The 26,297-nt window shown below is 40.9% G+C and overlaps 1 protein-coding gene across 6 annotated transcripts in view; it reads left to right on the plus strand.

Moving 5' to 3' along the window:
• Positions 1-26,297, plus strand: part of RNF144B (ring finger protein 144B) — a 150,738-nt gene that overhangs the window by 80,684 nt on the left and 43,757 nt on the right. For all 6 annotated transcript variants that reach the window (XM_052648718.1, XM_052648719.1, XM_052648717.1 and 3 more), the window contains one exon: positions 4,889-5,092. In XM_052648718.1, coding sequence (XP_052504678.1) covers positions 4,925-5,092 — 168 coding nt within the window. In that variant the 5' untranslated portion in view covers positions 4,889-4,924. The remainder of the gene's footprint in view (positions 1-4,888; positions 5,093-26,297) is intronic.

Below are 26,297 nucleotides of genomic sequence, written 5' to 3' on the forward strand. Positions count from 1 at the left end.
GGAAATGACAACCTGCTCCAGTGTTCTTGCCTGGAGAGAGCCTGGGCAATTCACAGTTCATGGGTTCACCAAGAGTTGGACATGGCCGAGCAACTAACCCTTTCCTTCCTTGCACTTATCTGTTGTGTTGTGTGGTTACTTATAGTTAAGCAGGTGAGATATCTACAATCTGGGTGAAGCCTGCCCTCCCGGTCCACCTTCAACCTTGCTGCCAACTTCAGAACATTTGAACGTGCAGTCAGCTTGTCAGGTTTTTCTTTTTTCCATCATGACTCTTATGTTCTCTACCAAAATTCTTTTCTCACTCGGTTCTTAGCGTCCAAGAAGAAGCTCAGTCACACTTGTATGTAATAACTGTAAAAGTAATTATAATTGTTACCGTTTTAAATCAAGCTGGAGGGTAGAATGTTCAAGTCACTTTCTACCGTTTTAAATCAAGCTGGAGGGTAGAATGTTCAAGTCACTTTCTTATTTTGGGTAAAATGTGAGGTATGAGGCAAAACAAGTTGAGCAAGACAGTGAGAGTGAGTTATGGGCTCTCTGGAAGGAAGACTCCTGGAAACCTGGAGGGGAGTGTGTGTGTTATCAGTGTACCTACGAGGATGCTCCCTGAGAGGGTCAGTCAGCCTCTGGCCATCCCGTCTGTGCCTCATGCCGTTTGTTGTTCAGTGGCTAAGGCATGTCTGACTCTGTGTGACCCCATGGACTGCAGCACGCCAGGCTTCTGGGAGTGAGTTCTGCCTCTGGCGGTTTCACGTTATGGAGACCAGTGAATCTTTTTTTGTTGTTAACCTTTTTATTTTGTATTGGGGTATAGCCGATTAACAACCAATGTTGTGATAGTTTCAGGTGAACAGCAAAGTGACTCAGCCATACATAGACATGTATCCTTTCTCCCCCCAAATCCCCTCCCATCCAGGCTGCCACATAACACTGAGCAGAGTTCTCTGTGCTATACAGGAGGTCCTTGTTGGTTATCCATTTTAAATGCAGCAGTGTGTACATGTCCGTCCCAGACTCCCTGATTATCCCTTCCTCCGTCCTTCCCCCTGGCAACCATAAGTTTGTTCTCTAAGTGGAGACGAGTGAATCTTGTTAAGACATAGATGGAGAAACATTAGAACATCTTGGAGTTATTCACAGGCATCTCAAGTGTAGGGGAGACTCATGTAGAGGACTCTCCTGATTATTGCTTGCAGAGCTCGATTTCTAATGAGTCAATGGTGAAAAGATTTCTTGCTGGATATTCTTTTTCTATGGAGTGCAACTATGAGTCATTCATTTCTCAAACATTCATTACTAGTTTTGCCCAGAGTGAAAACCAAAAGGCAGGCTTTTGAACCATGCCTGGTGAAGCCTTCAGCTTCAGTGATGGTGCCTGGAAGACTGCTGAGGAAAAGGTCAAGGGCGCTTGGCTGGGGTCTTCCTGGTACTGCTTCGATGAGCACTAGTCTACAATTTCTCTTTTATCCAGTGGTGGAGTACTTAAGATTCTGTTTTTATAAAATTCCATTGCTTTAAAACTATTTGAAAGCCATCACTTTGGGGAACTGGGGTTATTGTACACAGAAAAATAAATCACTTCTTTTTTGATGAATTGTTTTGGATTGTTCACATCTCAAAGAGATGAAATATGTGCCTTCTTTCCTGTCTCAGTCACAAGTTCTGACTTGGTTGGAATGCTTGGAATTTTTTGTTTTTTATAACAAAATAAGCCTCTGCTTTGTAAGAAGTTTTTATGTTATAAAAAACTTTATATATATATACACATATAATACATATATTTTAAATTTGTATACATTAAATTTTAAGGCACTTTGTTGAGGTATGATTGACAGACCAAAAACTACATATTTAATGTATATAGTGGAGACCTAAGTAACTAAATATACACCTATGGAACTACATGATGCCTGTGATTAATTGCATATTGAAAAATTTGCCAAGGATAGATATTATGTTAACACCTCTTAATCACAGACACAGAGCACACACACAAACACAACAGTGATAAATAAAGGGGACAGGAGGAAACTTTTGGAGGTGTTAGATATTTTTCTATTTTTACAACTTTGATTCCATAGCCCATAGGCATGTTACTCACAAACTATGGAGTAAAACCTTATGTATATGGCAAGAGACAAGATTAAATTTCAGATGGCCTTGATTTCACACAACTTCTCACCCTGCCTTAAAAGAAGACTGTTTTGAAGACATAACCTTCTAAGAGGTATCCCATTATGTCTTCGTTTTTCGAGTACATTGGCCTGTTCAGTGTCTCCTTCTAAAAAATAGTATAGTTTGAGACTGTGAGAAAGGAATGACTTTCTTGAAGAACACCTAGCTCTCTTGTTAGGTTTGGAACCACAGGATTTATCTATTCTCAGCAACTTCTTCCAAACGGGCTGTTGGTGTGATTGACATTTGTGGCGTGGGATGCTTCTGGCCTGTGCCACCTCCCATCTTCTGTACTCAGGAAGCATTTGCTGGCTACATTTCTTCTTGCTGTGTGACTTGGGATTTCTTTTTTTGAGGGGAAAGGTAATTCAGAATATGTTGTATGAGCAGTGTTGGGAAAAGACAGATGAGAATACGTTGTTGCTAAGATGATGTGTGTTATCAACGAGGAAGTCTTGAGAAGGAAGCAGATAGTAGCTGTATCAGCATAAACTGGGGACGGGAAAGAAGTAAAATCATTCACCTTTACCTGTAACTGACCCTAAAGAGGTTTTGTTGATTTTTTTTTTTTTAACTCCCAAATCCTGAATTTGATGTGCAGGTTGTTTTGAATTTAATTTGCTCTTGAATAATAGGTCACCAATAGTTAATTGAAGAAGAGCATGGTGTCTTGAACCATATCGGTCTTTTCCCAAGAAATACCTATCGTATTGAAAGTCAATCATTGATTAGCTTCCTTTTTAATTTATTTTTAATCAGATCTTCTACTACTTCGCAAAGAATGGGTGATAAACCTTAAACACTTCAGGTCACTAGAGTTAGAAACTGCTGACTCTTTCTGATATGACACTAAGAAAGTTAATGCAATTAGATCTCATAGATTTTCTATCTAATCCAGTCTGTTTTTCACTCCCTTATTTTAGTACTTTCATACTAATATAATGAAACAAGCCACTGTGAGGCTGTGAAACAAGTGCTGAATATGTAAAATAATTTCTTTTGCCTGAAAATTGGGAGGAAGAGAGTTGGATCTTCTGGAAGGAGAGGGAATAATTATTTTTGTGGCTAAATTTATCAGAATTGCCCATACTCGTTTAAGGAGGAGGGTTTGGCAACCCACCCAGTATTCTTGTCTGGAGAATCCCCATGGACACAGGAGCCTGGCGAGCTACAGTCCATTGGGTCGCAGAGTTAGGTATGACTGATTGACTAAGCACGCGCACTCTTTTAAAATAGTAAGAACTTAAAGATTTTGCTTTTATTTAATCAGAAATGAAATTTCTTGATATGATATAAACTATGAATATATAGGAAAATTATTTTCACAATGATCTTACCTGTTTTAAAGATATTATGAATAAAAATCTAATGGAAGGGCTTCCATTATAATTTTTGTTTTTTGGTGTAGAAATATCCTTTCCTATAGTCATGCTACATGTAGAGACAGATTTTATTCTTGTACAGTTTCAGTGATCTTATGATAGCTGTAGTCATGGAATTCAGGTCTCCTTCCATCTTTTTTTCCCCTCTCTCACTCCCCTTCTTGTAGCCCTCTCTCCTTGCTCCATCTCTCCACATAATATCCGTCTGTGAGGCAGTTCTGGTGTAATGGGACAGCACTGGAGTTGGCCTCAAAAGACAGAGGTTTGAGTTTTGCTGTGTTGTGTATAAACTCTGAGAACTTTGGCAGGTTGCACAGCTTCTCAGGACCTCAATTCATCTGTAAAGTGAAGGAAATGATCATTGCGGTTGTAAAAGATTAAGTGAAACTATGCATGTGAAGGAATACAACACTCATACCATGTTGAAAAAATTGTTTATTGGGATAGAATACGGAAAACAAAACTTACCATTTCAACCGTTTAACGTATAATTCAGTGACATTATAATCACAAGATTCGAAAGGTTGTGCAACCATCATGCTGTCTATTTCCAGAACTTTTTCATCATTCCAGAAACTCTTCACTCATTAAGTTGTGACTTTCCATTTGCCCTTCCTCCAGCTCTTGGGAGTCACCTTTCTACTTCCTGTCTCTGTGAAGCTGACTGTTCTAGGTACCGCATATAAATGGAATCCTACAATATTTGCCTTTTGTGTCTGACCTAGTTCCCTTAGCATAATGTCTATAAGGTTCATCCCTGTTGTAGCAAGAGTCAGATTATCATTCTTTCTTCAGGCTAAATAGTATCCCATTGTATGTTTATAACACATTTTATTCACTCATGCATTGATTCATTGATGGGCATTTGGATTATTTCTTTCTACCTTTTGACTATTGTGGGTAATGCTGCTATGAATATGGGTGTGCAAGTATCTGTTTGAGTCCCTGCTTTCAATTCTTTTGGGTGTTCACCCAGAAGTGAAATTGCTGGATCATACGGCAATGATGTGTTTAACTTTTTGAGTGACGTTCTGAGTGTTTTTTGAGTCTGTTGAGTTGATCATAGCAATGCCATTCCGAAATGGTGTGCCTGTCATAGTATTTTAATTTCCATAGGTCACTTGATGTGAGTCAGAACAGTGAGGTCACCTTACATTTCGGAACTCCAGGGATAGCTTGCCAAGGTGGCTAGCTCTCTAGGCCATGGTTCTCAGAAATGCACTTGCTGTACGCTTAGATCACTGAAGGGGAGGATTTGCTGTGTCCTGATGTGTGGGTTAAACGACAGCTGTGTCAATGGATGTTTTCTCCTTTGGGCCTTTCCGTAGGGATTGAGGAGACTGAAGGAGGCTGAGGACAAGCTGATGGGCTCAGTGGGTAGGCTCCACTGTCTGACCATGACGGCCGCCGAAAATCCCACGCCTGGAGACCTGGCCCTGGCGCCCCTTGTCACTTGCAAACTCTGCCTGTGTGAGCAGTCTCTGGACAAGATGACCACACTCCAGGAATGCCGATGCATCTTTTGCACAGCTGTAAGTTTTCCTTGATGCTTTCATCATGAAAAAATATGAAGGGACAAATTTTAAAAGTATAGGAGATATTTCTGTGGCTCAGGAGGAGCCAAACTACCCTATGATCCTGCTTGGGAAAGCGATTCCATGTTTGAATATAATTCCAAATACTGTTTGGAATGCTAAATCCGATAGTTGCTGGGGTTTAGGCAAAGTGTAACGTGTATGAAATTTAATTATTGGTTGCATAAGCTATGCCTTTCTATTCTTAACGCTTTAGCTAAGGAACAAAATAGAGACATTTTTAACTTGCCTTAGTTAACTACCATCTGTAAGAAGCTTATCAGGTGTTTTGAATGATGGAGAAATCAGGTAGCAATTTGCTGAATTTCCTTTGATTTATGTGCTCATCTCCTACAGAGCACATGGTATGCAACTGTTTTACTTTGTCAAATCTCCTTTTCAGTTTTTTTTCTATTTTCACAATATGCTGAATGCTGCTTATTCCTCATAATAGATATCACCCTATAGATCTTCAGGGGTGGGCTTGTCTCTTTTAGTTTGACACTTTGGTATCTGTGCCGGTGACTTTGATGGCATGTATCCCTGAAGGTTGGTTGGTTAAAGAATGTGCTAAGTTGCTTCAGTTGTGTCCGACTCTTTGCGACCCTATGGACACAGTGGTTAAAGAATAAAGATAGGAAACAGACTGATGGGTTCCATGGGATTACTAGAAGTATGAACCAGGTGATCTTGTTCAGATTTTCATTTATTCAAGCATTTTTTGAGCTCTTACTGTGAGCTAGTGAGAGCTCCCCACAGAAAAGATGGACACGTTGAAGGAACTGGCCAGGAGTTTGGTGGAATCCGGGTGGCTCGACGCTGCATACTGCAGGAGAGCCTCCTGCTTTAGGAGTGGGAGTGGGCTTCCTGACAGCAGTCTTCCCTGAGGCTGTAAACAAGAAACTATAAGCTGATGCCCTTAGGGCGCACCTGGCCTCAACACATTTCTGTATGTGTCTCCCATTGGGAAATTTCAAATAACGATAAATTTTTCATAAAAAAATGAAAATGTAGTAAGATATAGCTTCTCTGGGCCTGTATTCATAGATCCAGAACTGAATGATCTTTCCTCCCTTTACGGCACTCACCTCTCTCCTGTGTGTTTGAATCAGCTACCCTTTTTTCCCCCCTTGGAAAACATGATATCACATTTTATTATTGCTATAGCTGAATCAGCTACCCTTTTAAACTAAGGATGGATTAAGAGTCAACTAGGAAGAGTGCTGGGCATCTCAGCATGGTGGAGTGAGAGCCGGATGCCTAAATTACAATAATCACCGTTTATCTTTGCTTTGGGAAGGGGCCTTGTATGGTCCAATAGCTAATATTTATTATACAGTAAATGTAATAATCACCAGACACATGTGGGTTTAATAGCCCTGACTTGTGAGGGAAATTGACCAGTTTTGTTACAGTGGTCACTGCTCAAATCAAGGGGAGTGAGAAGAAAGGAATTATTTAGGAAGTTCTAGAATCATTTATAAAAAGGCATTTTACTAAGCATACTTAAAAAAATAAGGTGAAATAAATTTTACTCCATCTCTTTTTTTTCCCTTAATTTATTCAACTAACGTGACACATTTTCCAGCTAGTTTATATCAGTTTTCTTAAAATCTTTTGGACTGAAGATTAGAGTAGAGAGAAAGCTTGGAATAATTCTTAGGTAAAAAAGGAAAGTGAGTAAAATCCTTTTGTTTTGTTCTAAACTGTAGCATCCAAAGATGGCAAAGAATAGTATCATTTATCCCTTCATTCAACAGGTATCTAGGTATCTAGTAAGTAGCATCTTTGTTCTGGGAATTGTTCTAGGCAGTAGGATGTAGCAGAAAACAAAACCCAGCTGAGTTCTTTGCTCTTAGGATCTTATAGTCTATCAAAGGAGTTATATGATAAGTAGTAACTTTATAGAGTGGTGGGAGAGAGGGGCTTAGAAAAAAAGAGCAGGAGGTTAGGGGTGTGGGGCCAGGGTGTTCAGTGATAATTGGGTAGACAGGAGGAGGCTTCAGTGGGGAGCCTATAGAGTGGAGGGAAAGAGGGGCTTAGGAAAAAAGAGCAGGAGGTTAGGGGTGTGGGGCCAGGGTGTTCAGTGATAATTGGGTAGATGGGAGGAGGCTTCGGTAAGTGTGTTTGTGTATTCTTTACTCAACATTGATGCACAAATTTGAAAAAAATTTCCCTTACAAATCAAGGGTATTAAACCCACATTTGTCTGGTGATTGGGCTTCCCTTGTGGCTCAGCTGGTAAAAATCTGCCTGCAATGTGGGAGACCTGGGTTCGATCCCTGGGTTGGGGAGATCCTCTGGCGAAGGGAAAGGCTACCCACTCCAATATTCTGGCCTGGAGAATGCCATGGACTGTACAGTCCACGGGGTTGCAAAGAGTTGGACACGATTGAGTAGATTTCACTTGTAAAACTTGTTTGGTGATTATTACATTTATTGTATAATAAATATTAACCATTAATATTAAATATTAATCAGACCATAGAAGGCCTCCCAAAGCAAAAATAAATGGTGATTATTGTAATTTAGGCATCAGGCTCTCCTTCTACCATGCCAAGGTGCCCAACTTAGTTTAAGTAGATGCCCAACTCTTTCTGGAGACGGCAATGGCAACCCACTCCAGTACTCTTGCCTGGAAAATCCCCTGGACAGAGCAGCCTGGTGGGCTGCAGTCCATGGGGTCACTGCGAGTCAACTGAGCGGCTTCGCTTTCACTTTTCACTTTCATGCATTGGGAGGAAATGGCAACCCACTCCAGTGTTCTTGCCTGGAGAATCCCAGGGACCGGGGAGCCTGGTGGGCTGCCGTCTATGGGATCGCATAGAGTTGGACACGACTGAAGCGACTTAGCGGCAGCAGCAGCAGCAGCAGCAACTCTTCCTAGTTGACTCTTAATCCATCCTTAGTTTTAACGGGTGTTTGTCCTGGCTCTTCCTCATCTTGTCAGCGTGAGTTGCTTTACAGGAAGTGAGGAAATGGCCTTGTCATCACAGGGCAGCTCCAGTTTCCTTTGGTCTTGCTTTGTTTCACAGTGTTGTGCTTCAAAACTATTTTCTTTGACTTTCTCACGTTGGTTTCAGACCCTTGCTAATCCTTGAAACAAATGAGTCAGAAGCAACGTTTGGTTAAAGCCAGAATGGAAATTTTTGTCTGAAGGTTACTGATGTTTAAAAGCAGGGTATGGGATTCACTTTTTCAGAGATCTCATAGAGCAGAAGTCAAATATGCGCCTCAGTGTTGAGCAAAGAGTACGCACACACAAGCAAAGGCCGTATTTCATATTCACAAGGAACTGACACCACTGTATTATTGTTTCCGTAGCTCTAAGTTCCCAGTTAAAGACCGCACAATTAGTTCTTATTTCTCCTTTAGCAGTTTGAGAGTAGGGGTTAATACAATTAGATTATTCTGTCATCTAGATCCATACGTCCCCATTGTTGGGGAGTATGCAAAAGTAGAAGGTCAGGTGGCTTGGTATTTTTGTATCGTTCTGACTTGGGAACTCTACACAGCCATAAATGTGTACCTTCCCTGGCTTCCCAATGTGATTGATCAAAATAGAAACCTCTACTGGGCTTCTCTGGTGGATCAGGGGTAAAGAATCCACCTATAATGTAGGAGACGCAGCTTTGATCTCTAGGTCAGGAAGATCTCGTGGAGAAGGAAATGGCAACCCACTCTGGTATTCTTGCCTGGGAGATCCCACGGACAGAGGAGCCTGTCGGGTTGCAGTTCATGGGGTCGCAAAAGAGTCAGGCATGACTGAGTGACCACAGCCAGCATGTCTGATGACATTAGTGTCTATAAATTTGCAGTTCATACCGAAGCACTTCACCTGAAATACTATTGTAACTATTTTGTTGGAGCTCTTATCTCTTTCTTTTTTAAAAAAACCAATTAAAACATGTGTCTAAGGGTTACTGATATGAAAAACAGTTAAAAATACTAGTTTAAAATGTGTCTGATCCTGCTGCCTTTTGATTTGCATTCAAATTAAAGATATTAAATGTGTTTTGTGTTTTCAAGGCTGGAAAGAAACCTGTGACATCTTAAAATAAGCCATATACTCCTAATTCCCAATTTTAGATATGACTGGATGACATTTTCCCAGTTATTGGCTGGGAAAGCCTTCTTGTGCATACCATGTATTTAAAATGATCTTGCTAAGAGAGTTCCCTCTTCCCCCTCTCTTGAGAGGAATGTCTACATGTAATGGTTCTCCTGATAGATACGGTGCTGTATTTTCATCATTTCAATGAACTTTTCTCCATTCTATCCTTGTCTTGTTTCCCCTAAGAAACAGTATGATCCGTGTGCTTGGGGAGAGCAGAATGGACAGAGATGAGGTGTCTGACTTGCCCATTGGCTGTTAGCCAGCTCAGATCTGGCCTGTAAGTAGCTGCTCCCCAACGCATGTGTGTTTTGTGAACCTCCAGCTCTGTGAAAGAGATGATCCTTGCATAAAGTGTTTCAGAGTCAAATTAGCTTGGAAGCGGATATACTTTATATTCCTCTCTTGGAGGCTTGCAACGCATGTTTGCATTTTAGAGACTCTGTGAAACCTTGTGGTTAGAAAGAAAGCAATGGGACGTATTGAACTTCTCCTGATGAAGTATTTCTGTTCTGCTAATGCTACCCCCCCTTTTTTTTTTTTGAAGTGGAATACCTATTAATTTCCCCACAACCAGTGCATGGAAGAATATTGTTTTAACTTATTCCATGGAGGTAGTTCTTGATTTAATGACATCCAGAGAAAGGAATGTGATAGATGTTGCTTCAAATAATCCTCTGATATATCTAGTTTCTTGTTAAAAGGAAGCTTTACCATGTTCTGTTTGGGAAGATAGTTTCTGTTAGACTTTTTGCTCAGATTTAGCATAGAGAAGAAAATATTGTATAAAGGAAGGAAAGCTAAATATACAGGACAAAAATGGGTGGGGCTGTCACTGGCATGACTGAGGTCATGAATCATTAGTTGTATCATGGAGCCAAGGAGGTTGATGCTGTGGGCTTACAGAGAGAGGTGTTGCAAGATTACTTGTTCTTTTTTTTTTTCCTTAATTTTTTTAAAAAATTTACTTATTTTTCATTGAAGGATAATTGCTTTACAGTATTGTGTTGGTTTCTACCAAGCATCAACAAGCATTGCTTGCTTTTGAACTTAAAGGACAAATATCTCAGGGATGTTAGCCTACTAACTGATAATATGGAAAAAGTCTCTCTCTCTCTCCCCTCCTCTCCTGTGGATTTAAATAATGCAACTTTCCTAGCTTTTGCAACACACTCTTTCAGATAGTACCACGCAATTATAATTCAAGTGAAAGGGAAAAAATTTCACAAAAATTGGTTATCAAAGGAGGGAAAATTTGTGGGTTGCTCCCTTGTGAGCGATATTTGCCTCTCTGATTTATTTTGGAAGCTATTTCTGTCAGCCATGAATTAAAGAATAATGAAAACACAGTTGTTGCTTGTTTTTATAACCTAGATAATTTCACCTGAAAAGAGTTGGTATGTTGGCATGGCCTATTTACCATTCAGATTAAAGACAGGATGTGCTGAGCGAAAAGAAAATAAAGTCCAGCCATATTCTTGCCTTTTTTCCATTACATTTTGTTGGCCCTAAGTAGTTAGAGCTCCTTTTACTATTCATTTCTCAGAGCCAAATGGATTTTCCAGTGTTTAAAAAAGTGAGAGGAAATATAAAGCTTTTTCGACCAAGCCCTTCTTTTCCTTGGGGCCTGCTGGGTGACCTTTAAGCAAAGCCCACATATGGCCTGGGAGACACAGACAGTTTGGAAGATGTGCTGTGTGTGAGCATGCATGTGTGTGTATGTTTCTGAGTACATACATACACACATGTGCATCCACACTGACTGTGTACTGTGTGTAGGGCTTCCCAGTGGTGCTAGTGGTAAAGAACCTGCCTGCCAATGCAGGAGATGCAAGAGCTCAGTTCATTTCAGTCGCTTAGTCGTGTCCGACTCTTTGCGACCCCATGAATCGCAGCACGCCAGGCCTCCCTGTCCATCACCATCTTCCGGAGTTCACTCAGACTCACGTCCATCGAGTCCGTGATGCCATCCAGCCATCTCATCCTCGGTCATCCCCTTCTCCTCCTGCCCCCAATCCCTCCCAGCATCAGAGTCTTTTCCAATGAATCAACTCTTCGCATGAGGTGAAGCTCCAAAGTCCTGGAGCTTCAGCAAGAGACATGGGTTCAATCCCTGGGTCGGGAAGACCCCCTGGAGGAGGGCATGGCAACCCCCTCCAGTATTCTTGCCTGGAGAATCGCTATGGACAGAGGAGTTTGGTGGGTTATACTCCATAGGGCTGCAAAGAGTCAGACATGATTGAAGCTACTTAGCACCTTCAAATGAAGCAAAAAACTAATAGTGGTTCTTTCCTGGATTCAAACTGATATCTGCATAAAGAGAAGGGAAGGTCATTTTTCTGTTCCCACCTCCATTCCTCCCTTCCAGTGTCCCATGCATGGTGATTAAAGTGCAGATACAGAGCTAGGAAGACCCAGGCTCATGTTCAGGCTTTGCTGTTTACTCGTATATGACTTTAGGCAAATTCTTTGGCTTCTATAAAACTTAGTTTTTCACCTATAGCCTGGAAGGGATGGTAGTGGATGGTAGTACCTATCTTAGAGTGTTATAGGCAGCATCCAAGGAGAATCCCCGGGGATTTCCCTGGTGGTCCAGTGGTTAAGACTTCACCTTCCAATGCAGGAAGTGTGGGTTCGATCCCTGGTTGGGGAGCTAAGATCCAACATACCTTATGGCCAAAAAAAAAAAAACAAAACATAAAAGCAATATTGTAACAAATTCAATAAATACTTTTAAAATGGTCCACGTTAAAAAAAAAAAAATCTTAAAAATGAGAATCCCTGTAGAGAAATTAGCACAGTCCCAAACCCCTGGTAAATTAACATTATTATTCCTCTCTTTCCTAAGTTCTGTCAGGATGCTGAGCTGTTCTGTTTTTCAAAAATGTTTTAGAGGAAGGAATCCTGTAAAGACTTGACTTGCTTCCTCATTAGCCTTTTATAAAGAGGTGGGTATATAGGTGATTTCAACTCATTGCTATTCTGCAACACCCACAGACTAGAGGTTAGGATTGAGAAAGAGAAGTTTCTCTTTTGGGTTTGTCCAAAGAGTGGCTCCTGGCTGGATGTTTCAACTAAAGACCTGCAAATAGGGCTTAGACGAGAAACAAAGACCCAGTACAACTTGGAGAGTGAAAAGAGGAATGCATTTCTGGTGGATGCAGAAGATTCACATGGAAGAGTGTCTCAAACTATGAATCCCGTTAAGAGCTGCCAACCCCCAATAAGAATATCATAATGGTGTTACTTATTGCCTTGATATATTTGGTATCATTTTAAGCATCTTTTGTTGTGAATTCTGTGGAACTGCAGGAAATAACGAGATGTCTTACTCCAGCAGTGTTTTAGAACAATTTTGCTTCCCCTCTTCTGGCCTTCCTAGGTGGTGCTAATGGTAAAGAACCCACCTGCCAAAGCAGGAGAAGGTAAGAGATGTGAGTTCGATCCCTGGGTTGGGAAGGTCCCCTGGAGGATGGCATGGCAACCCACTCCAGTATTCTTGCCTGGAGAATCCCCATGGACAGAGGAGCCTGGCCAGCTACAGTCCATAGGGTTGCACAGAGTCAGACACGACTGAAGTGACTTAGTATGACTCTTCTGGTCATACGACTTGCCAGCCTTTCCTGATGCTTTAAAAATCTCCAGCTCTCTGGATTCCCTTGCCTTCTTCTAGTATTAAGTAGGCAGAGGTAAATTCTGCCAGGTCAGCACTCTCTCTTGCTCTGGCTCTGTTGGTTTTTGATACTAAAATATATGGACTTGGCAACATTGGTTTTATGTTCTCCCTTAATTTTATTATCTTGGATGATTGACAGTGAGTCGGTGAATTTGTTTGTTTGCAAATGACTTCAGTATACTTGCTGCTTATGCTTGTTTAGAGTTTTAATGATAGAACTATGATGACGTGTCTGTTGGGTAAGCTGCTGGTTTAAAAGCACAAATTTTGGTACTCTGCTTTTCTACTGACAACTGAGCAAACTGCAGGTCAGATAGCATCTGAAAATTAAGAGCAAAGTGTAGCAGCCTGAGAAGTGGATTAGAGATGACGCAAGGGGGAGGTGGCTTTCTGGACCTATGATCTCATCCATTGCCTAATGGTTACCATGTCCTTATTCAAGGAGAGTGGGAAAATGTGGTCAGAGGAAAGAGCAGCAAAGAGAACCTTATTCGTAAGTCCCTAATGATGGTGTCTTGGCGTCACAGTCCTGGAATTGGAAGTCACCTTAGACCCAGTCCCCTACCCTTCTGATGAAAGAAGTTCTTTTCCTGAATGCCAGAAAATGGCTTGACATTTAGGAGACTAGATGTCAAATCTGGTTGTCTGGGCTTCATTTATTCAACACAGGTTTATTGTGCCATGCATCATTCTGATGGTGAAGATTCCGTAGTGAATAATCAGATTAGGGTCTGGTTTTTCAGAGAGGTCACATGTCAGAGAAGGACACAGACAAAAACAAGTTAGTACAGAAGTCAGATGATGATATGGGCTCCGAAGACAGAGCCAGGGGGAGGGGGATAGGGAAAGTGAAAGGAGAGGGCGTTTCTCTTTTACCTTAGGTGGTCAGGAAAGCCTCACTGACAGTGTGTTACAGTCAGTGTTCCATATTCTGCAGATGCAAAATGCAGGGGTACAGCGGGTCAACGGTACTATGCCGTATTATATAAGGGACTCAAGCGTCTGCGGATTTTGTTATCTGCCGGGGTCCTGAAACTAACCCACCCCATGGAGGCAGAGGGATGACTGTACGTAAGCAAAGACCTGGAGAACATGGGAAACTACTGAGTCTACCAATTCAGATGCTAATCCCATCTGGAAACACCCTCACAGACACACCTAGAAACAATGTTTAACCAAATACCCGGGTATCCTGTGGCTGAGTCAAGTTACACATAAAATTAACTGTCACAGTTACCCTGCCAGCTGCACAGAAGATGAAGTGGGTTGCCATTTCCTTCTTCAGGGGATTTTCCTGAACCAGGGATGGAACCCAAGTCTCTTGCATCTCCTGCACTGGCAGGCGATTCTTTACCACGGCACCACCTGGGAAGCCCACAGGGGCAGGGTGAAAGTGTGGAAACTAGTTAGACGCTTCCCTAGTGGTTCAGAAGGTAAAGAATCTGCCTGCAATGCAGGAGACCTGGGCTCGATCCCTGGGTTGGGAAGATCCCCTGGAGAAAGAAATGGCAACCCACTCCAGTATTTTTGCCTGGAGAATCCCATGGACAGAGGCGCCTGGCGGGCTATAGTCCACAGGGTGGCTAAGTTGGACACGACTGAGCGACTAACACTTTCATGAAAATCCAGGCCAGAAATGATAGTGGATTGGACCAGCAGGTGCTAGCCATTTATGTCTTTGGGTAGTCTGAGTCTTCATTTTCTTTTATATACTTTAGGGAAAATAATAAATCTATAACCTTTAAGGCTAGAGAGAAGATTGCGGTAGATAATCCAGATAAAGCCCATGGTACAGGACCTGGAATACAGACGGCATGTGAAGTTCTACTGCCTTTGGTATACTCATCTAGATTTTGCTTGAAAACATCAGGATTGAGACAAACAATAACACTGGCTACTCAGTGATTAGAAATTCTAATTGTAAACTATATTTTTCTTCTGCATTGAGTTGAAGCCTGTTTCTATATAAATTATTGGAGAAGGAAATGGCAGCCCATTCAAGTATTCTTGCCTGGGAAATCCCATGGACAGAGGAGCCTGGTTTGGGCTACAGTCCATGGGGTCACAGAGAGTTGGACACGATTGAGCATGCGTGACTGGTTCTTTATAAATTCTACCTATTAGTGTGAGTTCTGTTCTTTAGAATAAAACTGGTTGAAATCTAATTTTTTTCCTACTCACTGGCCCCGTATTATTTGAATGAAGGTTATCGTTCTGTTAGAGGACAAGAACAAGGTTACTCATAAAAAATTCACCCATAGTGCTCTGCCCAATGTGGGAATATTAAACCAATTTGTTCCCCCCCTCCCCTGCTTCGGTTGACACAATTCTTTTGGAGCACACTTCATTTGCACAACATTCTTGACTTTTACCATTGGTTAAACAAGTACTTCAGGCTTTTCTGCTTTCTCTTAGAAAAAACCATGTGCTATCAGGGTAGAGTATGGAACGAGATTTAATTTGTTTTTCACAGAGAAGGTTATGAAAAGATGGCATATTGTCATTTGTCCCACCTGGACTTGAAGTTCACCGAGGGCTGAAATGCAGGAAAGCAACTAAGTATCATTAATCATCATTGTTATTGTCATAATAGCAGCAGCAAGCATTTATCCAACTTAGGGCGAGGCGTCATTCTAAGTACTTTCACTTTTCATCTTTATAATGACCCAAATCGGTCATGAAAAATATCCCCATTTTAAAGCACATGAAGTATATAATACCATAGTTGCCTGTTTGTTAGTGTAACAGTTTTTTTGGGGGGAGGGATTTGTGTGTTCATGTTTTGAGCCCCACTCAGCCATCCTAAGCAAATCATCTACCTAACTGCCCATTTCTGAAAGTACTAGGACAAGGAAGGGCAACTGTGCCAGCTCCAGGTGGTATTCCAGTTAACTTCAAGTACTTCCTCAACATTTGCAGTAATTGCAGGATGACACGCGGAAGATTTTTGTTCCTTGTTTATCTCGTTAGAAATAGGAAGCCAACAGGCAAATGAAGGCCCCCAGCAGAAGCATGAGAAGAAAAAGCTGTTTGGCTGACTTCTCTTCACTTGTCAATTCAGAATGGCTTTCAGTCTTAGACTGAGACCTCAGCCCAATGCAGAGACTGTGGTGATCAGCTTTCTATATGCTGATGGGGGTAGAGAATTTAATTACTAGAAATACGGTGACATCGCAGTAACTTTTATCGTCTTCTCTCCTATTCCATTTTCATTTTCTCCTTTTTAAATTAAAGATTAATTTCTGATCTTAAATGTTAACATGTACTGGCTTTAAAACAGAAAATCTTTCAAAGTCTTGATGATATGAACAGTTTGCCTGTACCCTCGTCTAGACTCCTCCTCTGTGCTAGTATATGGAAATACATAAGTGTTAGTCACTCAGTCTTGTCCAACTCTTTGCTACCCCATGAACTATAGCCCTCCAGGCTTCTCTGTCTGTGGGATTCTCCAAGCAAGAATACTGGAGTGGATTGCCATTCCCTTCTCCAGAGGATCTTCCCGACCTAGGGATCAAACCTGGGTCTCCTGCATTGCTGGCAGATTCTTTACTAGTTGAGCTACAGGGAAGTCCTTATAGAAACACATGAATATATATTCATAGACATCACTTAATAGAGAAATGGTGTCTGTAACTTAAAAAAAAATAAATTTAACCTAGTGTTTTGTGGACATGTTTCATGTAAGAATATAAACATCTCCCTTCATTTTTAAGTATTGCACTATGTTCTATGGTATGCTATATCAAAATTTTATCTAACTAGGCCCCTACTATTGATGGGTCAGTTTTTGCTGTTAATAAATGAACTTTTTTGTACTTACATAAATGTGAAAATATAGCTAAGATGAATTTCTAGAAGTGGAATTGCCGAATCAAAAGGAATGTGCATTTTAAACCATCATATGATGCCATATTGCCTTTCCAGAGTGTTATGCCTGTTTACAATCCCACCAATGGTGTAGAAAAAAACCTTTCTTTGATATTCTGGGTATTTTTTTTTGAAATTTTCATCTTCCCTAATCTTCTGTGAAAAAAACAGGTTTCATTGTTTAATCTTGGCTTCCCTTTTTAAAGGAGGAAGTTAATTACAGCCAAACAAACTCATTTCATAAATCTATCTCTAAAAAAATATACGGCTTGTCCAATGCCAGGACAGTTTCAGCTGATTTTACACGCTGGTATTCATGGTACTATCAGGTTAGAAAAATGGGCCTTGTCTGGAAAAGTATACACACAGGAGATATGAATGAATGAAAATGTAACACAGTAGTGGTCCTAAAGTGATGAAAGATGTGATATCACACACACACACACACACAAACTCTATGTTTAGTGACAAGATGTTACTAAGTAGGAAAAGGAACAAAACAGTTTAGACAAGTGATAGCTGAAACTGTTGTGACCTCTAAAACACCATTTTCTGAACATTTAAGTTAATAAGAGATTGGTTAGGATGTGGATTTCAGATATGCATCGGGCCTCTTGGAATCAGGCTAGACAGTCAGTGCCCTGTTTTGTGGAAATAGATACCTCTATGTTAACTGAAAACCTCGATGGTTTTGAGTCATTTCCCATCCTCAGTAAGGAGGTCCTTTTGGTTCACCTCTTCTGGAAAGCACGTGTGTTGTTAGCCACATGAATGTAGGATTTTAATTCAATCTTTTTGGCCCTCTATTTCCCTTTAAAAAAGAAATCAAGGAAGGACAAGCAGGAGCATGTGGGTACCTACTAGGCTGTGTGTGTGTGTGTATGTGTGTGTGTGTGTGTGCGCGCGCGCGTGCGTGTGTGTGCGTGTAGTCGTATCTGACTCTTTGTACCTACTAGGCTGTGTGTGTGTGTGTGTGTGTGTGTGTGTGTGCGCGTGTAGTCGTATCTGACTCTTTGTGACCCCATGGACTTGCCAGGCTCCTCTGTCCTGGAATCGTCCCCACCCAGGGATCATCTATGTCCCTTGCGTCTCCTGCATTGGCAGGCGGATTCTTTACCACTACGCCACCTGGAAAGCCCAGGTAATATATGTATTGCAAGAGAACTATTTCCCCCCATTTCCTCTTACCCTGCAGTTTATAGATCAAGAAGCCAGTGCAGAATTAAGTTGGTTGCACAAGATCCACGCTCTTCGTTCCTGATTCATAGGGTAGCTTGGATGAGACAAGAAACAATCTGTGAAAATATATAACATACTGCCTAGCACACTGTATGTACTCTCTAAATTTTATTTGTTAGCATGAATGATGGATGAGGCCCATATTAGGTTTTTATGATCCTAAAAGTTTGTAAAACTGGACAATATCTTTATAATGTAAAACCGACAGCTGGTTTTTTTTAATGTACATAAAAGGTTATTTTAAAGAAGATGTAAGTAGCAAATGACTTAAAAAAATCCAAGGGGTTCCAGAGACCAGAGTGGACTTGTATAATCTGAATACACTGGTGGCCATAGCCCCAGGTTGAGGGGATTGAGGGATGCTATAAACTTTCATCTCTGTAACCTCAGGCAAGTTATTTGAGGAAACTAAGGGCTTAGAGTTTAAGAGCTCTGGTTTATAAGCACCTGGAAGCTTCAAGTGCACTTAGTATATATTCAGATGCTGAAACTGAGTTCAAGCCCAGACTACTTAGTTCAAAAATGGGTGTTCTTTCACCTTCCTCCTGCATCTTGCTTGTGGAGTTACTAGTGTTCCCTAGAGGATGTTGCAACCCAGTCCAGTACTCTTGTACTGGAAAATCCCATGGGCGGAGGAGCCTGGTAGGCTGCAGTCCATGGGGTTGCTAAGAGTTGGACACGACTGAGCGACTTCACTTTCACTTTTCACTTTCATGCATTGGAGAAGGAAATGGCAACCCACTCCAGTATTCTTGCCTGGAGAATCCCAGGGACAGGGGAGGCTGGTAGGCTGCCGTCTATGGGGTTGCGTAGAGTCAGACACAACTGAAGCGACTTAGCAGCAGCAGCAGCAGCAGCAGCAGAGGATTTAGTCTTCTAGTTGTTTCCAAGTGATTCCTGGGTGCTGAGGGTAATTGATGAATGATGGACTAAAGCAAAGAGATCTTTCCTGCAACTGGGAAAAAATTTTATAGCTGTAATATTTGCTTTCCTGGGTACTATGTGAAATACACATCATTTTTAATATGGAATGGTGTCCAGTCTTTAAAAAACTTCATGGTTTATGGGATTGATAATCTTCAGAGGAAACAATAGGAGTATTTTTAGTTTGTTAAAGTTCTAGTATTTTCTCATGCTTTCATTCTAATAACATGGAAATCATGGTGAGATTGAGGGGAATGCAAGCAAGGACGGTGTCTCCATCAGGCTTTGGTTTAAATCTCAATTCCTATATTTACCAGTCATGGGAACATGGGAGGGTAAGTTACTGAACTGCTTTGTGTGAAGTGGGAATAATGCCATCTCAGAATTGCTGTGAAGATTAAATAAGATAATTTTTAGACGCGCACCGCAGCTCTCACAGGAGCTTGACAAATACTCTCATTCCCGTCATCATCATCTCCTTTCTCCTGCCTCTCGTGTAATGAATATTTCAGTTCTAGGCCGTTGGTCCTCAGACTAGCAACAGCAGCAGCAGCTGTACCTGTTAGAATGATAAATTCTTGAGCCCCACCCTAGACTTACTGAATCAGAAACTCTGAGGGTGGGGACCAGCGAGCTGTTTCAGTTCCTTCTCCAGCAGGTTCTGATGCCTCGGTCCAGGGTATTTTGCAGAGCACTCTGGGTGAAGCACATGTGAGTCGCTCCCTATCTCATGCTATGAAATAATATGCTCCCTCTGGCTCTTTTGTGACCACTGACAGACATTTCTGGAACAACTGGTTATGTGGCTTTGATTTGTGATCTTTGCTTTGATAGTCTGATTTGCTAGAATATGGTGCTAACTAAGAGCCTTTGGACAGAGAAGGCAATGGCACCCCACTCCAGTACTCTTGCCTGGAAAATCCCATGGGTGGAGGAGCCTGGTAGGCCGCAGTCCATGGGGTGGCGAAGAGTTGGACACGACTGAGCGACTTCACTTTTCACTTTTCACTTTCATGCGTTGGAGAAGGAAATGGCAACCCACTCCAGTGTTCTTGCCTGGAGAATCTCAGGGATGGCGGCGCCTGGTAGGCTGCTGTCTATGGGGTCAAACAGAGTTGGACATGACTGAAGCGACTTAGCAGCAGCAGCAGCAAGAACATTTGGAAAGAGGCAATTTAAGGATAGTAACTAGGTTAGAATTTGACAAGAGGGTCAAAACAGTCTTAGCTATGTAGGCCTATGGATTTACTAAGAGAAAGAAAATGAAGACTGGTTCAAATTATAGCAATTAAAAAAACAAGCAGCACGTGAAACCCTACTGGTTCTAGATACTTGCTGTTTAGGAAATGTCAAAGAGATTCACATTTTTGCAGAATAAAGTCTGAGGGGGGAGTTATGAGGTGAGAATAGTTGCAATTTTGTTACCATCTAATTTATATGTAGTTAGACATTCTGATTTTGCTATGGATAATTGGCTAAGATCATTTCAAGTTAATTTTGAATAAAACAAGATTGCTTATCTTCAGTCTAGCCACTGTGGGTCTTTGTCCAACTTTTATAGAGTTCAAGTTTCGTAAATCTGATAAATTCTCCTTCTAGCCAAGGAGGAAGTTTGCCTAAGGCAACTAAGTAGATACCGAGGATTGTTGTTGTTGTTCAGTCAGTCAATCCTGTCCCACTCTTTGTGACCCCATGAAATGCAGCACCCCAGGCTTCTCTGTCCTTCACCATCTCTCAGAGCTTGCTCAAACTCATGTTCATTTAGTTGATGCCATCCAACGATCTCATCCTCTGGCATCCCCTTCTCCTTCTGCCTTCAATCTTTCCCAGAATCTGGGTCTTTTCCAATGAGTCAGCTCTTTGTATCAGGTGGCCAAAGTGTCGGAGCTTCAGCTTCAGCATCAGTCCTTCCAATGAGTATTCAGGACTGATTTCCTTTAGGACTGACTGATTTGATCACCTTGCTGCCCAAGGAACTCTCAAGAGTCTTCTCCAGCATCATAGTTCGAAAGCGAGGATACTTAGTTCCTAACCATCACTCTGTGTAGAGAAAGAATATCCTCTTGAGGAAGTTAACAGCATCACTGTTGTTCAACTTCTGGGTCATTGATGTGAGTTATTCATGCTGGCTTTATAGATTATATCCTGTAGGAAAAAAGTGTAGTTGACAATAAATTGGCTTCATTTTCTCATTTATCCAGTGTAAATATTCTTTTTAAAAATTTCAAATTAACAATTTGAAAATTTTTAAATAACAATTTAGATAATTGTTCATTGATGTTATACCCATTAATCTTAATTAATAAGACTTAATTTTGCTATAGACTTTTCAAACACTGATTTAAATACTAATACAGATATTGGAGTCTTATATAAAATATAATACACATAATTCCTGCTTTAAGGAACATTAAAATCTGAGATTTAGTGAATGGCACTTTTCTTTTTACTTTAAAAAATTGTACATGTTTGTTATGAAATTTTTCAAACATACAACAAAGATGAAAGAATTTTAACAGTGAGTACTTATATTCCCACCACCTCCCAGATTCTAATATTAGCTTTTTGCTCTCCTTGCTTTGTCACATATCTGGATGTCCATTGATCCTTTTACACTTTGTATGGTGAGGTTTTAATTCTACTACTGAATTCTCTAGTAGAATGCAAGCACTGCATTCTCCAGCTGTTTACTTAGGTTGTTTGAATGGTTGTATTGTATGCAGATAATTTGCACAGCCTTAGAATGGCTAAAGGAGCTTCTTGACCCTTTAATAATTGGGGATTTTTTCGTTTCTGTGTTCCTGAGACCGCGTGTGCATTCTGAGAGAGTCAGAGCTGCTTGAGAGTTCAAACTGGGACTCTACAGGGGCACAGGCCGAGAAGGAAGAAAGTGATAAATGAGTTCAGTGGAATCCACCCATGTTTCATCTGGGATGTGCTTATATTCTCACTGGCTGTCCTGGCCCTGTTGGCTGGGGCCTTGGGGCCAGCTGAGGGCTGGAAGTTCTGAGGTCTAATGGTTCTTTGGAGGAAATGGAAGGATGCAAACTCCGGCAAGCTTTCTTGTTTATTTTTTTTTCCTCCTGGAACCGTTGGTTGCTTTTCTGAGTGTACTGTGTCATAAGGTAGCACCTGGCACAGATAGATCTCCTTGGAACGAGTATCAGCATTGGGGCCTCCCTCTGTTCAATAAGGCAGCACATGTGAGACGAAAGGGAGGACTTCAGAAAGGTCATCTGAAGAGTTATTGAATCACTCCTGTTGGAAGCAGGTCTTTACGCTGCTGGTGCCTGCTCCCTGCTCTGACTGAAACGTTCTTCCAGTTTAGCAGATTTAAGTGGCTTCGTCGTGAGGACTAGACAGGACTGTGGCATTTCCAATGGATTTCTCTTCAGAGCTATTACTGTCACTAAGTTTCTTAATTTAGATGTTTCATGATCACTTGAGATAAAGATAGAAGCATTTGATCACTCTTGCCTGGTGGGAACTGGAGGTACTTTTGACTGGGGCCCAGATTTAATCTCCCATATTGAATGACTGTTCTCAGACATACAGGGTGGATCTTAGTACCCTTTTCCAGAAAAAAGAACAGCTCTATTTTAGGGTAAAATATTTCAAGATACTTTAAATTTTCATAGGTATTTAACATTTGCATATACAATTTCCCCTTTAAACTTCCTTTATCGTTTCTTCTGGGACTAGTTGATGCATGCTTGTGTGCTAACTTGCTTCAGTCTTGTCCAGCTCTTTGTGACCCTGTGGTCTGAATAGCTGCCAGGCTCCTCTGTCCATAGGATTCTCCAGGCAGGACTACTAGAATGGGTTGCCATGCTTCTTCAGGGGATCTTCCCAACCCAGGGATTGAGCCTGGGTCTTTCATGTCCCTTGCATTGGCAGTCAGATTCTTTACCACTGGCACCACCTGGGAAGCCCCTTTTATTCTTTATAAAGATGTTGATTAGAAAGGAGTCCTTCCTTCTTATAGAGATCATGCCTCTGAATTTTCCAAATGATGTAAAAGCAATGATGATGGATATGTTTTCCTTCATTAGACTTGAGGGCATAGATGGTATTGAACCTAGTGGTTCTGACTTGGTTGCACACTGGAATCATTTTGAGAGTTTAAAAATACCGATGCTAGTTCAGCAAGGTTTCAGAATGTAAAATAGAAAAATCCACTGTATTTCTATACACTGGCAAAGAATAATATGATAATGGCATTAAGACAACATTTCTACTTAAAATCAAAAGGAATAACATATTAATCCTTGGAAATAAATTTAACAAAAGAAGTACAAAGCTTATACTCTGAAACTACAAAATGTTGTTGAAAGAAATTAAAAAAGATTAAATAGATACCCCATGGATTAGAAGACTTATTATTGTTAAAAATGGCAGTATTCCCCCAAATGGATCTACAGAGTCAACACAGTTCCTATTGAAATCTCAACTGTCTTCTTGGCAGAAATTGACATGCTGATCTTAAAATGCATATGGAAATTTGATGGACCTAGAATGGTCAAAATAATTTTGGAAAAGAAGCATAAAGTTGGGAGAACTCACTTCCTGCTTTCAAACTTATTGTAGTGCTATAGTAATCAAAACTGTGTGAAACCGTCAAAAGCACAGACAGATAGATCAATAGAAATAGAACCGAAAGTCCAGAAGTAAATTCACATATTGTCAGTTGCTTTTAATCAAGGATGCCAAGGCAATTCAAATGGGACAGAATAGTTTTTCAGCACATGGTAGACAACTGGATATCCATTTGCAAAAGAGTGAAGATGGACTGCTTCCTCACAGTTGAAAACAGTAACTCAAAATGGATTATAGACCTAATTTAAGAGCTAAAACCAAAAACTTAGAAGAAAATATAGAAAATAGAAAAATTTAATGACTTTGGCTTAGGCAAAGGATGAACAAAAGAAAAAAATTAGACTGTCAAAATTAAATACCTTTATACACTTCAGTGGTATAAATACCTTTATACCATCCAGCAAGTGAAAAGATAACTTTCAGAATGCAAGAAAGCATTTGCAAGTCATATCTGATAAGGGGTATATGTAGAATAAAGAACTCTTAAAACTCAGTAAAAACACAAAAATGGGCAAATGATCTGAATGGACAGTTTTCCACAGAAGATGTTCAAATTACCAATAAGCCCATGAAGAAGTCCTCAAAATCATTTGCCCTCAGAGAAATGCAAATCAAAACCACAATGAGATACCTCTTTACACAGGTTAGAATAGCTAGGATACAAAAGACAAAAACAAATGGTGAGGATTTGAAGAAAATTGGACCCTCCTACTGTGGGTAGGAATGTAAAATGATGCAACTGCTTTGGAAAATAACCTAGCAGTTCTTCAAAAGACAAGCATAGAGTTATTCAATATCATATCCCACATCTACTCCTAAGTGTATACTTAAAAGAAATGAAAACGTGTATCTGCTATTGAAAGAAGCCAGTCACAAAGGACCACATATTGTGTGATTCCACTTACGTGAAATATCCAGAACAGGCAAATCCACAGAGAGAGAAGGTAGATTGGTAGTTGCCTAAATCTGGGATGGGAAGTTTTGGGGGGGAATGGAGAGTGGCTACTAATTGGCTTGGGGTTTCTTTTGGGATTATGAAATGTTCTAAAATCGATATGTTAGTTGTACAACTCTGTGATTATATTAGAAGTCCAACTGACTAAAAGCCATTAAATGGACAAATTATATGGCATGTGAGTTATAGCTCAATAAAACATATGCACATATAAAACTTACATATACATATATATGTATAATACATGAACTTGGGCAAACTCCGGAAGATGGTGAGGGACAGGGAGGCCTGGCCTGCTGCAGTCCATGGGGTTGCAAAGAGTTGGACACGACTGGGCAACTAAAAACAACAACAATGTATGTATAATACACACACGAACATATTTTTGTTGAGGTTGCTTTAGTCGCTAAGTCGTATCTGACTCTTTGTGACCCCATGGACTGTGGCCTGCCAGACTCCTCTGTCCATGGAATTCTGCAGGCCAGAATACTGGAGTGGGTTGCCATTTCCTTCTCCTTTCCTGACCCAGGGATTGAGCCCACATCCCTTGCACTGGCAGGCGAGTTTTTCACCACTGAACCACCAGGGAAGCCCATGTACATGGGAGGGATTGGGGGCAGGAGGAGAAGGGGACGACAGAGGATGAGATGGCTGGATGGCATCCCTTACTCGATGGACATGAGTCTGAGTGAACTCCAGGAGTTGGTGATGGACAGGGAGGCCTGACGTGCTGCGATTCATGGGGTCGCAAAGAGTGAGACGCGACTGAGCGACTGAACTGAACTGAACTGATACGCATATAAGGAATGAGAAGAATGAACATGGCAATATAAAGCCAGCAAGAGGAGTGAGGGAAAGCTATTTTCTTACTATTTCATTATTATTATTATTTTTTAATTAAGATGTTTTTAGACATGTTTAACTGCTGAAGGAGAACTCAGATAGGGAACAATTCAAGATGCAAGAAAGAAAATAGATGATCAGGAGGGTAAATTTCCTGAAAGGCAGCAGGGAATGGAAACTAGAAAATAGTGGAGTTGGCCCTGGAAGGTGGAAGTGGCTCATATGTGTCAAAGGAGAAAACCCAAAGATTGCAGGTGGATGGGCTTACATTTCAGTGATGGGAGCTGACTTCTGCTGCAAAGCTGCTAGATTCTTGCTTCCAGCTCCTACAGAGGTCTAACTGTCTACCATGTGTCAGATGCTTTTGATGGGTATTTCCAGAGGATGTGAAGACATAAGATATGATCCAGACCTTGACGCAACCCCTGGGAGACCCAAGTTCAGAGTCTCCTGCAATGTAGGGTGATGCAGGTTTCCATGTATAACATGCTTCAGTTGTTAGCATCTGGTATTACCTAAGGTGTTGATAGGATTATTGGCTAGTTGGGAGGAAAATCCAAGTCTTTCAGAGAATTGAGGGAGAGGAGGTGGTCGTATAGTCATAAACTCCTCTTTGGAGGGCCTGTTGTTCTGATATGTCCTCAAGGGAAAATGCCATACCACCAGGCCTACTGTTCTCTACCTTCTGATGAATTTATGTGGATTCCTTTGGAGGGGAAAATAATTTGAACCCCAATACTGAGATATTTTAAAATCTAAATAAAATAAAAATTTTTATTTTAGTCTCCCTTAAACTGATACAAACATATCAGTTTAAGTACATTTAGACTTGTATCTCTTAAACAAGAACATCGGAGTAAATGCATAAGCTGAATATTAATTAAAATTGTTTTTGTTCAGTCACTAAGTCATATCTGACTCATTGCGACCCCATGGACTGCAGCACGTC

This window comes from Budorcas taxicolor, chromosome 11 (assembly GCF_023091745.1).
Source record: "Budorcas taxicolor isolate Tak-1 chromosome 11, Takin1.1, whole genome shotgun sequence".
Taxonomy (NCBI): Eukaryota; Metazoa; Chordata; class Mammalia; order Artiodactyla; family Bovidae; genus Budorcas; species Budorcas taxicolor.